General features: G+C 37.2%; 1 protein-coding gene across 3 annotated transcripts in view; it reads left to right on the forward strand.

The window, feature by feature from the left end:
• The first annotated feature begins 305 nt into the window (after positions 1-305).
• The window catches only part of mvb12bb (multivesicular body subunit 12Bb), a 47,474-nt gene continuing 31,309 nt past the window's right edge, over positions 306-16,470 (forward strand). The window contains exons 1-3 of one of the 3 annotated variants that reach the window (XM_088009028.1): positions 306-1,138; positions 2,714-2,809; positions 13,303-13,398. In XM_088009028.1, coding sequence (XP_087865154.1) covers positions 2,723-2,809; positions 13,303-13,398 — 183 coding nt within the window. In that variant the 5' untranslated portion in view covers positions 306-1,138; positions 2,714-2,722. Of the gene's footprint in view, positions 1,231-2,713; positions 2,810-13,302; positions 13,399-16,470 lie in introns of all 3 variants that reach the window. The other 2 variants (XM_088009030.1, XM_088009029.1) reach the window with 2 other exon arrangements.

Consider the following 16,470-nt stretch of genomic DNA (forward strand, 5'->3'; position numbering starts at 1 on the left):
AGTCAGTGTGTCTCAAAATCCAAAATTCAGATCGAGGAATGATGTCACATTAAAGATGAGTGGGTTCCAGTGGTGAAAACTACTGTTTTTCAAACACTAAATTAAGATTACAAATAGAGATCAAATATTACTATGCGTGGCACTACTTTAATGAGAGAAGAAATAAATTATTAGTTAGTAATAAAATATAGCTACATATTTCTCTAAGACATCTATGTGTTAGCCATATTAGATTCTGATATCTATCTATCTATCTATCTATCTATCTATCTATCTATCTATCTATCTATCTATCTATCTATCTATCTATCTATCTATCTATCTATCTATCTATCTATCTATCTATCTATCTAAAACAAACATGTACAAAAAATATGTATGTTTGTTTTCCTGAAACATACAATGAGTAAAAAAAAAAAGTGGGGCAAAAAAAAAAATGCATTATCAGAAATGTAAAGAAGTTCAGCTGTCAGTGTTTAGCCCCAGAAGAAACAATCCACCGACATATGGCGCCATGTAACAGAACAGAGCAGCAAATCTCAGGTTTTAATTAACTGAAAGATGGTGTCATTGGTGTAGTGATGGTAGAAATAATAAACCTGATGATGGGGAAGCATCTGTTGCCTGCTGGTCTTTTAGAGAGCCTACAAAGAGGCTTTTAACTTCTGCGCTCAGGGAGATGCACGACTTAGCTAATAATGTAAGGGCTTGCGTAAATACATTGCTCTGTCTTACTTTTATCTGATTTCAGCAACGACATGTGATAACTTTTAGAGAGACACACAGCTGTCAGGAGGCCCCGACCCGTGGATGCATTTATGAGAGTCAAAGTGCAAGACAGCCGCAAATGTAGTTACACAACTAATTAGGCTGGATAAGTTATGGCAAAGAAATGAGGCCTCCAAGAAGTTAACAAAGCAAACTGAACCGTTAACTGTTTTTTTCTAGCTTTTGGTGACTAATGCAGGTAAATAGATAAAGAGACTTTGAACCCGACAACAGATATTTGTGATGTCACTCTGTGGACTTTCAGGTTAATTATTACCAATATGCGACACCCGGAAGTGTTGAAGCTTCGTAACACGGAGGCAAAGTCGAACTGAAGAGGCAAATACCAGACATTTTCACGTAAAAAAAGGTAAATATACAACAACCAGGATTATATTAGGTGTTTAGCCTCACCTTTGTGTTCCGGTTAGAGTCACATGGAAATAACCTTCGACTGTGGATGTAAGTGGACTTGCTACATCTTTAGAAAACTGAATGAACACTCGCATTAGCTAAATTGTCTGTTCAACACATGTGCATAATTACTATAAATAGCCTATATTATATTATGTGTAATTTATTATTGTATTAAATTTCTATATTGTTTTTTAACATGTAGCTAACAGTTACGTTTTTTAACCTTGAGCTGGTAAATAATACAACGCCACAATAAAAGCTAGGGGCATCATTAGGATGGAATCAATAAAAGACAGAAGGGGTGCAAAGTCTGGCCAAAAAGCTTCACTAAACCAGATATACTTCTGACAACTATATTTATTAGTGTTACTAATCTATTGACTGGAGTTTCAGTAAAACTATACAGCAAAACCTCCTAGAATAGTTATTATTATTGCACTGTTTTGTCAGTAAACTTTCACAGTTATACTTTTATATAAGAAGAAAGCATCCAAGGTTTTAACTGCCTGCACATAAACATGAACTTACTGAGATCTAACCTTATGCACAAAAACTTTAGATATGACCAGAATGAAAATGTCAATCGAATATTTACACAATCAGTTTGATCAAATAACAACACATTGTAATGTTATTTTATATTATTAATATGGAGGGTTTCTAATCCCCTACAATAGACCTAATAGTTATCTTGCTAAGTTTCTTTTTTTTGTATAATTTAACTGGGCTTTTTATTTTTTATTTTATTTTTTTTTTTAGTCCTTGAGCACTGATTTGGGTTGTGAGAAAAAAAAATAACTAATTTGAAGAAATTAATGTTATAAAGATATCTTTCACCCCATTGGCTAAATGGCCATTTGGTTTCATTTGAATAAGTACAGCTATCTAGCATTTGTTAACGAGACAGCATGTTTCTGGAGTAAATCCTCTAATTTGATCAGCTTAATTGCAATGGATTTTGTAAATATAAAGATTGAATGCTGCAACTTTGTCAGTTACTGCAAGAACGCTTTAGACCTAATCTAATAAAACTGCATAAGAGAACCTTTGCAAAGCCACTTACCCAGTAAAAAGGCTTGCATATCCATTAGGCAAAAATTCCCTTAGACAGAAATAGATAGCAATTGATCGGGACTTCCTTGAAAATATGTGATCGCTCCCCCCTAATCTGCGATTTGGTGAAGTCAGACGGTGGTCTCCGAATGCTGTTTTGTCACTGGTCTCACTTGTCATTTGATCCCGGATTAGGCGGCCGCTTTTTCTTCTAGAGCCTAATAGGCCTCATCAAGAAGTCAATAATGTAGCCATTTAGACTAAGAAAACCCCCCCGTTCCTCCTGCAGGTCAGCATTGTAAAGGATGTAATTGTCATTTTCTTTCACCTTTTGTACATTTGGTTTTGTATTTATTGCTAAATTTACAAGTTTTCCTTATCAATGAATGTGATTTAAAAAAAAAATGTTTTCCTGTGCCAGAAAAACAAAAACAGTGTTATATTGCATTTTGATGCTCCTTTGCTTTTCTAACAGATCTCCAACATGTCTGAAGAGAGCAACAAGCTGGGCCCCATCTCTGCTGTCGGAATAGTTAGCTCACTCACCAAAATCCCTGACGGCTACTATGTTGTGAGTAGAGATGCTATAAGATGATCCTAAATAACTGGATAAGGGATGACACAGGGATAATAACTCTCCATCACTGGCTAATAGAAATATTTCAGCATTTATTTACTCTTATTTCATAAAAAGTTGTATTTGCGTCAAAAGGATAGTGTGACGATTTCAGCAACTTGCCTCAAAAAAGTGTCCAGGCCCCTAAATTTCTTGTATTCTGTTAAATTGTAACCACAAACTTTATTGTATTTTATTAGGATAGTGATACACCAACACAAAGTAGCACATAATGATGAAATCGAAGGAAAATGATACATGGTTTTCTAAATTTATGACAAAATAAAAATCTAAAAAGTGTCCTTTTAATCAATTCCCTTCATTAAAATCCAGTGCAGCCAGCTTAGTACAGAAAGCACCTGAACAGAGTTTACCTGTATGTAATGTGAGCTCTTATGTAAGCTGTTCTGTGAAGACCCGAGAGGTTTGTTACAAAACGTCGCTGGATATTAAAAATCCTTAAAACCATGAAAGGTGCAGACCGGATACATCAAGGATAACGTGGAGAAATCCTCTCCACACCATGATCACTTATTTACACACAAACACTTACACTGATGGCAGGAGCGTTGCCATGCAAAGTGATCCGCTGCCATCTGGAGCATCTTGAGGCGCCATGTCTTGCCCAAGGACACATGGACAGGTGGACAAGCTGGGAACACTAAAGCTTGCTGTAGATAACCTGTTCTCGTACCTCAGCCAAATCTGCTGTCAGCTAGCTGCCTTTAGCTGACAATACTTTTGTCTTATGCCGTAAAACTTGCAGTTTAACTTTATGAAATGTAACATTTAGCTTAAATGTCCTACTGTGCATTCTTCTTTTTAAATTAAATTATGAGAAAAAAAGTAAACGAGGCTAGTTTAGCTGTATAATGCTGTTTTTTTTCTCTACATGATCAAAGAGTCCAAATATCAAGTTAGTGACAAGTAAGACATGGATGTTTGTTAGTGTTCGTCTCTGTATTAAATGTGACAGCTGCCATGTGTGAACCCTGAGGCAAGATGTTTGCTCTTCCAACTTAAAAACGACAATGTTTCGATTCATTAGAGATATTCTCACAGTTGTTGTCATTAGTCTTGTTCCACGTGCCTTATGGGAATTTCCCTTTTAGAGATTTACAGAAATGTTAAAAGAGTATAATTAAGTCAGGAAAAAAAACAGTTTTGTTGTTAAATGTTCTAAGCAAATATCAGATTACAAAAAAAAATAACTACAAATGTGACAAACATCAGCAAATACATTAATATAAAAAAATTGGTACTTTCAAAGAATACAGAGAGACAAAGTGGCAAAAAGAAAGCGAACCCTTAAATTTCTTTTTTCAAAGGAAGTCTGTTTCTCATTTTCTCCTCTAAAAATCTACATGCTATCATATCACTTGTGTTTTGTGTTGTTTTTAAGTGTGATCTCCTTTCAGTAATTAGAATGTGTTTTATCTGAACCTGAGGCTGCTACTATGAAATTCAGACATAGTTAGAAGGTCATTGACAATGAAGGAGTTGCAGAGAGTAACTTGGTCAATGCTACCAGAGTTGAAAAGTGGAATTCCTTCCAAAATTTATAAAAATCATGACATCTGTGCTGTCCATGAACCTCTAATGTTTATTAAAGGCTCTGTTGAACTTTGTGAAATCCATTGGGGATCTTAAAGTCCCATCAAGTGTGCATGATGGGATTTATTCAAGTTTGCCAGCACATCAAGCTCACAACTTTACACTGCAATGCCTTATTGTCAAGCTCTCTACAACAATGGCCATGGTTCTGAACTGTCTACAAACAATGGTAAACACGAACACCTCCTGTGTTTTTTCACTAATAAATAGCGACCATCTTCAAGAGGATTTTCCAGAATCTTTCATTCGTATGTTTTTGACAAAGATGTTGGGGGATGTTTTGTTTTTCTTGGTGAAAGACAAAACTGATGTAGAAGAAATTTAGAAAAAATAGTTTCTTCAGCATCATTTGCTGGATTGTGAATGAACACTTTTTACAGTTTTTTTGTAATAATGTTTTCTTAAACAAGTTGCAATTTTATGTCAGACTACCTTGTTCCAGGACTGAGTTTGACTTAGTTACTAAGCAGCTGGTGTGTTTTATCCACAATTTCTATTTCTTACCTTGATTTTTACATTTATTCACCTTTGATAGTAAATCAAGCACTGAGTAGGATGACAAAGTCTTTGCCAGCACTTAATATGGTACGTTTCCTGTTAAAACAAAAGAAACTGATAAAAACTGCAATTTTACAAACATGTTTCACTATTTGTTGCACATTGCAAGCGTGCGAACGGCATAATGCACAGTCAGAATGTTAGCAGCTTTCTTTGAGGTTGTTAACTTGTTGGATGACTTATTCATAAGAGTTTTGCTTTGATGGCTCTGAGAATCCTGTTTATGTGTCGCCATCACTACTCCACAGGTAAATTGTTAATGATATTTGGCCCAGTCCTATAATATTTCAATTTGTCCTCTATTTGTTTTAAACATGCAACAGTCTCACAATAACAAAAGCGGGTCCTGATGTGAAGCATTGAAGTTCAACCTGGTTCAGAACTTTTTTTGTTGTTGTTGTTGTAGATCAAGTTGGCGCAGGTTGAAAAGAGAGGAGCATGTGAAAGTTAAACAAAGCTCCAAACAAGCTCAGGGGCAGATCTCTCTTCCTCCTTCTCTCTCTTCCTATTCCGACCCCTTTTGTTTTTCACCCCATGCCTGCAGTCCCTCCTTCTCCCAGTTCTTATCTCTTCCTGCTCCACCCTACACACCCAGCTTGCTGGAATCTCTGGCAGATGATGGTGGGTGGAATAAGAATGAAGCCACAGGCAGGAAGACTGAATGCACATCACAGGATAGTGACAAACAGAAAGAAGCCCCATCAGACTTCCCCCCTGTTTGCAGCGCCGTAGAGCATTTATACATTTTGGCTGATGTGCAAATACCGTTCTGGGAGTGGGGGAGGTGGGGGGGGAGGCAGTACAGAAAGAGTTTACAATCTAAAAGTAAGTCCACATTCTCCTGACTTGAGAAGAAGATGGTGGGAGTGTAGATCTGTAAGTGATGGATGACCCCACATCCACAAAAACAAAGCCAGTTCTCGAACTGAAAGCGACAATTTTCTAAAAATATCACCAAGATAATTTACTGAACAATATGAAGCTGTTCAACGACTGTACACGTTAGTTAGCAGTTGGGTAAGTTATTGAATACTTGAGATTGGTCAATTTAGGAGACTTTCTTTTTATAGTAACATTTCACTCTGACATTAGAATTTGGTAAATACAACAGTTTTAATTTCCCTGCAAAAGCAGCATCAAACTACATTTACTCTACTGGGATTGTATGGCACTCTGTAGCTCTGGTCGTGTTTTATGGTCATATTTCTACAAGAAAATTAACATCTCTCCAAGTTTCATGTCTTTTGCTGCCTCTAATAAATTTTGTTCCAGTCGTGCACTGTGTTTAACCCCATCCATCCTGCTGAAGATCAGCATTCCCACAGTATGGTACTGCTTCTACTGTGTTTCATAGTGAAATTTATTTATCTCAAGTAATGTGTATCAAACTTACACCTTGCTTCCATCATTTGTCGGTTTCGTGAGCACTTGTTGTCATGTCAACTGATTATTGTTTCACCTGAGCTATGTTTCTCTGCAGCTCCTTCGGAGATATTATAAACCTCTGAGGTGCTTTTTTGATCGATGCTATCCCTGCAGTGCCTGTCAGTTTAGGTGGATGGAGGACGGCCTTGTTTCTCTGAGTTTGAAGCTCTAAAGCTTCTCTTTTCAGATGATGAACTGAACAGCTGTTCACAGTTGGGAATATTCTTTTATGTCCTACAACCTGCTTTAAACTCCTGTTCAACTTTTCTTCACCCATCTGCTGTGTTCATTGGTCTTCACAATGCTGTTGGTTTAATGGTCTGCAGCAAACCTCTGAAGCCTTCGCAAAACAGCTGGATCTATAGGAAGTTAAATTAAGTAACTCTGTTTACTAATTGGGGGACGTAAGAAGGCAGTCGGCTACTCTGCATATTAGAGTCAAAGAGCTTGCATGCAAATGCACACTATACTCTTTTCAGATTTTTATTTCTGCAAAAAAAATATACATCATTTTCCTTCTGCAATTATTTATTATTTTGTGGTGGTCTATCCCATAAGATCATTTGATTTCTTATCTAAAGTACCATCCAAAGCAGTGAAGAAAAAAAATTGTCAGCAGATATTTAACAAAACTTTAAGTTCTTTATTATGAAGGCCTATAAATTTCATAATTTATAGGCAGCATTGTGTCTTTTTTTTGTTTTGTTTTGTTTAAGCCCACCACTATGTTTCTATCTTTCAGAGCTAATTTGAATATTTACGTAGCCAAACAGAATATTTTACCTCTTGTTCCAATGCAACTGGAATTTTTAGGAGAAATAAAAATGTGTGATAACACTCCTTAAAATTAAACCTGACATAAATTCTTCAACTGAATGGGTATTTCAGTAGTTTTGTTGTATATTAAGTCTGTAAAAATATACCTTGAGAATGTAGGTGTGACCAAGGACTAGCATTGAGTATTCTTCAGTTTTCATGCATTTGCGTCATTTATATATGCAAGACAATTTGTGTTAGCTCTTGTTCTTATCAGCACTACAGATTAGAGTTCAAAACATTATCCCACTTTTGGGAGTTTTCCGAAGTTGAATAGAAAATATTTTGAGACAAATTTTTGTGTGAATGCCGAAACTATAAGCTCTTGATCAGGAAATAACACAAATGCCAACTATTTTCTTTATTTTCATAAGGACTGATGGTAATGAAAAATTAAGCTAAATCGCAGCCCTACTTTGGAAAGCATTGACACTCATATGCATATTTTTGGATCAGTAAATGTTGGAATCTTTATACACAAACCTCTATGCACTTGTTTCCCCTCAAGAACCTGTTTTGATGTAACTTTCTAGTATAATATGTCTTTAAAACATCTTTTAAGCAATGCTACACAGTCTTTAATCTGCTGATTTGAGAGACGAACAAAAATATCATCTTTACATATTGGCTCGCTTATCCAACGTTAAAAAGTGGAGGTGTCAGGATATTAAGCTGTATATATATATTTTTTAAATTCTAAAAATCTTCACAATCCTCCCTAATACTGACTGCTCCACGCACTTTGAGCACATTTTACATAGCAGATCAAAGGGCAGATTACCTCTTTTGCTCTCTGATATGGGGCTCTTACATCTCTGAACTTGAGCAGGTTGATCCAACGCAAGGGAGCGCGGGCCCAGATCAAACGCCGTTCCACAGGGATCAGGAGTTTTGCTGGAGCACCAGCCACCACCCGACATCAAACACCACAAGCAGACTCTCATACGTTCGCACTCTGTGCAGGAGTCACAATCAGGAAGTGCCAGCAAACTCTTACCCCCATTTTCAACTCAACTAATTGCTAGTTTGTTTAAACTCTCAACCCACAGGCCAAATGCCACACTATGGAGAATCATACAAACCTCAACAATAGTAATTTAGACTGATTTTTATTATTTAGATTTTTTCATAGAAACCTTAGATTGTTAATACCCTCTTCAAAGGCGTTCTCTTGCCCTTTGAAGTAAATTCTTTATTTTAGTTTTCCTTTAATATTACATGTTTCATAGTATATGGCTAAATATGATCCCTGTGTGTTGCTAAATTTGACTTTTAGGGGTTGGAACACTGAAAAAAAAAAATGAACGATTTATTATTTATTTATATATTTATATCGGTAGAGACTGGTTGGTTTCTCAAAGTAATTATAGTTATGCAGTTGCTTTTCCCAAAAAACAACTTTCACTTTTGTTGAATTTGGAATAAAATGCTATAACCACTACAGTCTTAAATAAGATTGTACTGCAAATAAAACTAGCGGGTAAAGTGGAGTTTGAACCCTGCTAATTAAGGTTTGGACCCCATTGAAAGAGAAAAAAAACCCTAATTGGGGCATAAAGCATTTATATACTCTGTGTTATGAGACTTCATGCATTTACATGAGGTGTGACGGCATCTTGTATTAGGAATTTTAATCCGCTTAAATTGCACCAACTCGGAACCTGGAGTTCCTTTAAACAATCAAACAATGGGGGAAAAAAAGAAGCCCCTTAATGATGTAGCGCATTCAGCTAATCCAAAGTAATCGGCTAACTTTAGCTGAATTCACTTTCAGGTTTTCTCTTCAGTTTATTTTTTTTGCTACAGCCTTATGGGTTTAGCAGCTGAGTAGGTTTTGAACAGAGTTTCCTCTCTATAAAAGGTCAAAGAAGAACTCATTCCAGGTCCAAAATGGATCCAAAGCTTGTATCTTGAAAAATCCTATTTCATTTTTAACAGTGAACTCAAGTTTTAGTGTGAGTCTCTGCTTGGTTTTTTCTTCTTTTTTTTTCTTTTGTCAGAGTGTATTTCTATTGCTTGCTTCTTTTCTATAGAAAAAATTAAGGCATTAATATTCACTGGAACTGTACCACTGTTATTATCTTACTAATTACATTATTTATTTAACACCTCACTAGTGTTATTAGGATAATTGAAACTTTAGTGAAGTATTAAAGAACATGTTTTACCCCCATTTAAGTATTCTAAAATAAATGATAAATTAAATTGATTAGACCACACAGAGCTCCTCTAAAAGTTATTTGTGCTTATTAAATGTCTCCCATTATATGATGAGATTCTCTTTTTCTGGATATTTTCGCTGCAGAATAGTTTGCAGGTGAATAATGTTTGGATTTTGTTCAATGAACCATTGGGCAGTATGTGATTATGTTTCCTCTATTTTGTACGTCTAAAATAAGCCCAAACATGAACATTTCTGGAAACTTATCAGACCTGTAGCTTAGCTATGCACACGCCTGTATTTATAGATTTCCTTTCACAAAGAAATGCGAAGCCCCACGAATGTCGAGGGACAAACCACGCCCCGATTCCAGCGAACAAGATCCGGTCTAGCAGTTCAAACATTTTTCTATGTGGTCAGACGTCATCGACAAACATAAATCTGATGTCATTTGCTGGCTAAAATGCTGACGACAGGCTCTACTCATGTGTTTTCTGCTATGAAGTATGGTCACATATCTGCTGATCTAAAGGCTTCTGTGGTGTTCGTTGTGTTCTTGCTTCTGTCTGAATTGTTAGCAAGGGGCTGCGTGAATCTTAGAGGCAGCCAGCTACATTTGCATTTTAACTTGCATCAGTTGTTGTTAATTTCAATGGTAATTAAGTTTGACGATGCTCTGATCAGGATGTTTGATACCAAGTCTGACAAATAGATAAAATACGCCATGTATATGCGATAAATTCACACTTTGTTTCATGAAGGTTGCATGACGCTTTACTCACTCATAATGTTCAAGACTACAGTAATTTTAACTTTGGATAGTTTCATAATTGTTGACATGTGGAACTACAACAACCAATAAACCTATGGTCATGCTAATGATGTTTAAAGGTGGAGCACTTTACTGAGCTGCATGTTTACTCCGTTCTTGAATGATACGATAATTCGGCTCATGGTGCAGTTCTTGTTAATCATGTGTAGGCAAAACTGACAGAAAGTCACATATTTTCATAATGTTTCAAACTATGTTGACTAGATTTTCACCTTTCGTCTGTACTTCTTGCCGTATGGCGTATCACCAGTGCTGGAACTCAGTAACTTTCGTGCTATTGAAAGTGTGGTGACTCTTTTGAGGTTTTTTTTTTGTTTTAAAGCAACTAGTAACAATTGTAGCAGCTTTTTCCGGTGTATTTGGAGACTTTTGGATGAAATTATACATTGTTCTTCCCTGAACTGTAGTCAGACAGGAGATGTGTGTCCCTCCACATCCAGACTACAATTGAGTGAAGGCCCTGTTGGGTATTTGTTGGTTATGTGGAGCATTTGGCTAAAACTAGACAAAACTTTAAAAACACAGAAAAATTAAATAAATAAAATGATAAAAGAACCAGAAGAACAAAAATCTAACTACTTTCTCTCTTTAATGTAACTTTTTGTCAACACCAAGTCTAGATAAAGGAGGAAAGTATAAAAAACCCCCAAGAATCAACAGAAGAAAGTTGTAAACATATTCATGATGTGCATTTTACACTTTTTTTCCGGCTCACACATTATTCCTTTCTCCTGCAATGACCATAGCAATTACACACACAGCCAATTATGCAGATTAGGGGATACAAATTCAGCAACTTCTGCAACTTTAGGACAGCCAATACTAATTGTTAGCGAGGAGTTGACAACACTGCACAGCCCAGAGAGCAGGCCACATAACAACAGAAACTCCATAAGAGATAACACAAGTAAAGAGTGAAAAACATTTGGACAGTTAAGGAAGACCCAGATTTATTACATCACCTGCCGTGCAATGAACATGAATATTTTTCTTAAGAGGAGAGTAATCTCAAAACTTTCAATTTAGATTTTTGGATGAGCTGACCCTCCCTCCAGTAATCAGTGTATGTAATATATGAATCAATATAATCAAAAAAAAAAAAAAAATTAGCTTCCCAAAGGTGTATATAGGAAACAGTTGAAGTTTGAGAGATTAAAAGATTGCACATCTTCAGTTGTGTCATTCCTATTTTCAGTTCAAAGATAGGATGTAAAGCATTTTATTTTCCATGTTGTCAACTTCTACTTTGAAGGGAGTGTTTGATTTGCTCTACCTGTCCCGTTTCTTTTCACCTGGTTTCACTCTCCGGGGATTTTTTTATTTCAAGCCTTTATCTTTGAATTCACAGCCATGCCTTTTAGTGCTTCGCAGCCCTTCGCTGGCATTGTCTGTCTCCAGAGATGCTTCATACAGAAGCAATATTAATCATCCCCTCAAGACATGTTTCACAGGTGGGCTCTCAGATCACTGCAAGTGGCAGGTGATTCTGTCTTTGCATTTTAAATCAAATGATGTGACATATTTCAATATCACAGCGATGATGTCTCTTATCACACATGTGACATTCCTCTCATTGAAGTCTGTTTAATGATCAAGCTGTACAGAAGTAAATGTAAGGGTGTTAGAAAAGGGCCAATGTGACTTTTTTCATGTTTTTTTATTTTTTTCCTGTACATTTCTGTGGCTGTGGCTCAGCAGTTGTTGTTTCACATTCAAGCTGCGTCGCATCCCTGCTGCCGGCGTGAAGCCTGTGGTGCCTCCTCGGAGGACCGTGCCCTCGTTACTCCTCAGCTTGACTTTGGGTTTCACAAAGCGAGCCCTTTGTTTACGCTGACAGGATGTGCTGGCCACTGACCTGGAAAAAGTGGCCAAGACGGGCTGTCTTGTAAGGAAGAGGGAGGCTGGTGATGTATGGGCTCCTTCTGGGACCTTTCGTGGTACCGCCGTTGGAGACACCCAACGATCCCTCTCCCCCTGCTCGTCGTCTCCTCGTTCTCTTCCTCTCCCCTGTCCCTCTATCCGTCTCCGTTTCCGACTCCGGTTCGCGCTCTCAGCCCATCTAGTCAGCAGCGGTTTTGGATGAGTCTCCCCACACCACCTTTTCCCCCCTGCCTATAGCCACTAGGGTCATTCATCATTATTGTCAAGGGGGTAATGTGTGTGGGTGGGTGCAGAGATCTATGACTTCTTCATTTGAATGAACCTCATTAGATTGACTCTTCTTTGTAAAGGATCCCTTTAGAAAATAACTCTGGCAGTTATTTAGGTGATTCTCACATGATAGCCAATGGAACATGACGTTTCAGCCAAGCATGTTTGCTCGAACGATTGAAGAGTCTCTGTGATGCAGTCTGCAGCTTTTTTTTTTTTTTTTTTCACTATTTTGCCCAAGCATGCCTACATTTACATAGCAATGGAGTGTAGGACCTTGAGGTTGACTTATGGTGCCCACATATTGTCAGAATGATGCAATCTATTTCCTTAAAGTGACTCTTTTGCTTATTTACAAAAATGAATGTTCTTCTTTGCGGGTTAGGAGTGGATTTAAATGAACTGTAATTTATTCTTCTTTAAAAGTTTTTCTTTAAATTACAAAAATATACTGATGTTGCAGGTACAGTATTTTCAGTTTACCTGTTTCTTGCTTATTGTGACTATTCTAGGTTTGCTTTATGTAGGGGAAAAAAAAAATTGGTCCAAATGTAATCCCAGCTTCATCAGTGAAGCACATAGAAGTTTGGTTTCCTTATTAGAGCAGATTCTTGTCAGGGCATCTTTAATCAGCCTGCTCCCAAGGGATGGTATTTTTAGCCACCTTTTTTGGAGGCTAAGACTTTACCCACGCAGAGCACTAATGAGATGGAGCACAAGTGTAGGCAAGCGTTAATTAAGGCTAGTATGCAAAGGAAGAAGGCAAAAGCAGCACGCCCATGGCATACATACATTAACTTTATCCCACCTCCTTCATGCGTTTTTTTCTCTCCCCCTCTCTCACTCTCTCTCTCCTTGTTTTTTTTTTCCCCTCCTGTTTTCTCCACATAGGTTACACAAACAACAGATGGCTCCGACGCCGACCTGTGGAAGGACGGCTTATTCAAATCCAAGGTCACTCGCTACCTTTGCTTCTCCAGGAAAACTGTAAGCATGCAAACTTCTCTCCTTCCTCATCCAGAACAGCTTCTCAGTTTGCCGGCGGTTATTAGCGCACCTCGCCGCTAGTGGAATATCTTAATGCACTTTGCACTTTGATCAGTGAAAGTCCCACTTTAAAAAAAAAAGAAAAAAAAAAGGGGGCCCCGTGCTGGCAGCACAGTTTTGAAGTTTTTACATATAATGGATTTGCATGCATATTTGAAATGAATATTACTGCAGAGAGATATTTTTTTCCTGTTTTATGCCCTCCCGAGGATTTATTTATGTTTATTCATGAAATAACAATGAGCTGCATTTTAACTATTCCAATTTATTCAATCAACACCATCCCTGTGGAGAAAATTGTTACCAGCAGACTATGATTTTTGAAAGATACACATACCATCAGTGTTCAAAGTGATAGGAGTGTGTTTTCAAGAAGTGACTAAAACTTAAAATCCTAATCACAGGTTTTATTTAGAAACACAGAAGCGGATTGGGATTATAGCCCATTCCATTCCAAATCCAAATGTAAAGAGAAATGTCTCAAATTGGTTATCAGTCTGTATGAGGTGAAAAAAAAAAAAAAACAGGAAAACTTTGGCGATTAGGATGGGAATCCATAATGTCAACCTATAAGTTTTTCCTCTTCACCTTAAGATGACTCAACACTTTCATGTATTTTGATGTATGAAAACACAGTCTTTGTGATAAATAGACCTATTTACACAATTACAAATATTCCCGTATCATGACACCTACAATCACACAATCCTGTGACTTGAATTGAGTATTCAGAGGTTTTATAAGAGAACCGCCTGCTGCTCCTTGGCCAAAAAAGATCAACTTTGCTTTCATCAGTGACACATTAAATTGTACCGTGTGCCTTCAGGAGTTTCTAAGGAGCCCCTTGTTACACGTCTCTGACTACCTTTACTTGCCCCAGATGAAGGGTCTGCTGCCTTGGCAACCCAAAGTCCTGCTGAATAAAACATACAGCTGCTAACATTATTTGACCTTTTGGTAAAAGACAACTGATACTTTTTTTTCATAAATAGCTACTAGATGAGATTTGTTGACTTTTTTTTTTTGAAGAACCAGCATTTTATTTCTGTTTAGAGTTAAACATGAAGAAAACACAAAAAGAAAATTAACACAGTTTCTTTTGTGGAATGTTTATTTGTGGAAAATTATGTAAAAAAAAAAAGAAAAAAAAAGGAATAGTTTTAAACACAACAACAACAAAATTAGAAATAGAAATATTACTGGTAACTTTAGATGTCTCTGTTTTGGAAACAATAATTCCATTGAAAAGCTGACAAGCTACTTTTAAATAATAATGCTTAATAATGCTTAGTTATTGAAAGCCAGTGTAAAATCTCCTAAGCCACAGGTTGCAGGTCCTTATCTTAAACAATCACTTGAGTTATTGCCATTTTTGCTGTTTTTCTGTATTTTGAAATAGAGGCTTCCATTTTAAACCATTTGACTTTTTCTTTTAAATACATTCTTTTAGTTGAGCAGTCTAAAATTTTCTTTTCTTTTGAAAACAAATCTGGGACCACCCATCATTTCACTTACAGGAATGCATTTTAACCAATATATTCATACACTACTGTCATCCTGATGACATCACTGGTCGAGCTCCACAACATGTTGCTTTCAATTAACAATTCTGCAACACTAAATCAGCAGGACGCGTGTCATGGCCTGTTTGGTCTGTTGGTTTTCTGTTATTCCACTACACCAACAGGTTGGCGGCCATATAGACATATAACTTCAATCAAGTCGGACTGCTATTGTTTTGAACACAACTCTATAACTTATAAATGTGAATATTCTTTCTTTTGGAGAGGGGTAAAGGGGCAGGACAGTACTGCAAAAAGCAATTTCAGTGTAGTTAAGGCCATATATAGAATTCCCAATTTGAGCAGCCATGACTCCTCTGTGTCTAAAATGATCTTTACATTACATTTCCACATAATGCGGTTGGGTCATTTTTGGACCCTTCGCTTGCCTGCAGTCAAGAGTTGATGTGTTTCTGCTTGGCTGTCAGCTGCTCTGTGGCCATAAATACACCTGCTTACAGTGCCAGAGCCACCAGCCTGTCCAACCCCAGCTCATGCTATTGGCTGTCTATTAATTAAGTTTCCCTGGCTTGCAGGTGGATAATGCAGACAGCATTGTAAACAAAACCTGAATTTTTTTTTTGTTATTACTTTGCATCAGCTCAATTTTAGGACTTAATCAAGTCATATTTTTTCTGTATGTCGTCTAAAAAGCCAGGCAACTTGGCAGGCTGAGCTCAATTTGGCCCCCAGTTTAGTATATAGCATGCAAATGGCCTTTCCCTAGTTCCTGCGTATTATCTTAAAATGTCCGTCCACATTGTTTTAAAGGCTTTGACGCAAATAAAACATGACAGAACCATCAACAAAGGCTATTTTGTCTGCCAGTCATTGGAACTCCCACTGTAATTGTCTATGACAAAAACAGATTCTGTAAAATTAGCCCCTGAATTATTTGGAGGGGGAGGTAAATAGTTTGTGATTTATCATACTCTAGGTTGAAGGTAGATAGCCTTCTTTTGTCAGGTTGTGATGCGGGGGGGGAAAATCTCCTGGAAAAAAAGGGGAGAAAACAATAAAAAAAAGAAGCTTCATGCATTATAATAACATTCATCCATATTCCTCCTTACGTCAGTGTAAAAACTATGAATAAAAAATGCCTCTAATGGTAATGACAGTCTAGGAGCTGCGAGAGGGTAATCCAGGCATTTTGGACGCATCAAGTCACGCCTGGCTCGCCCCACTCCTTGCCGCCGCTGTGTATTATTGCAATTTATTATGGCAAAAAATGAAAATGTAATGGGAGGCAGGGAAGAGTCATGCTTGAAAATGTCAACTACGCAGCCCCCCTGATTATTTTTAACTAGTTCAATTCTGTTGATCAGAGAGCCCGCTCTGTCTCCCATCATTGCACAACTTCTATCCCTGAAAGGTTGAAAATGATTGGAAGTTCACAGATGCTCCTCTCAGACCAAGAATAAGTTTCTACAGCGCAATTATTAGGCTTGTT

This window comes from Poecilia mexicana, unplaced genomic scaffold, assembly GCF_051168715.1.
Source record: "Poecilia mexicana isolate PSO_F unplaced genomic scaffold, ASM5116871v1 scaffold_9, whole genome shotgun sequence".
NCBI lineage: Eukaryota > Metazoa > Chordata > Actinopteri > Cyprinodontiformes > Poeciliidae > Poecilia > Poecilia mexicana.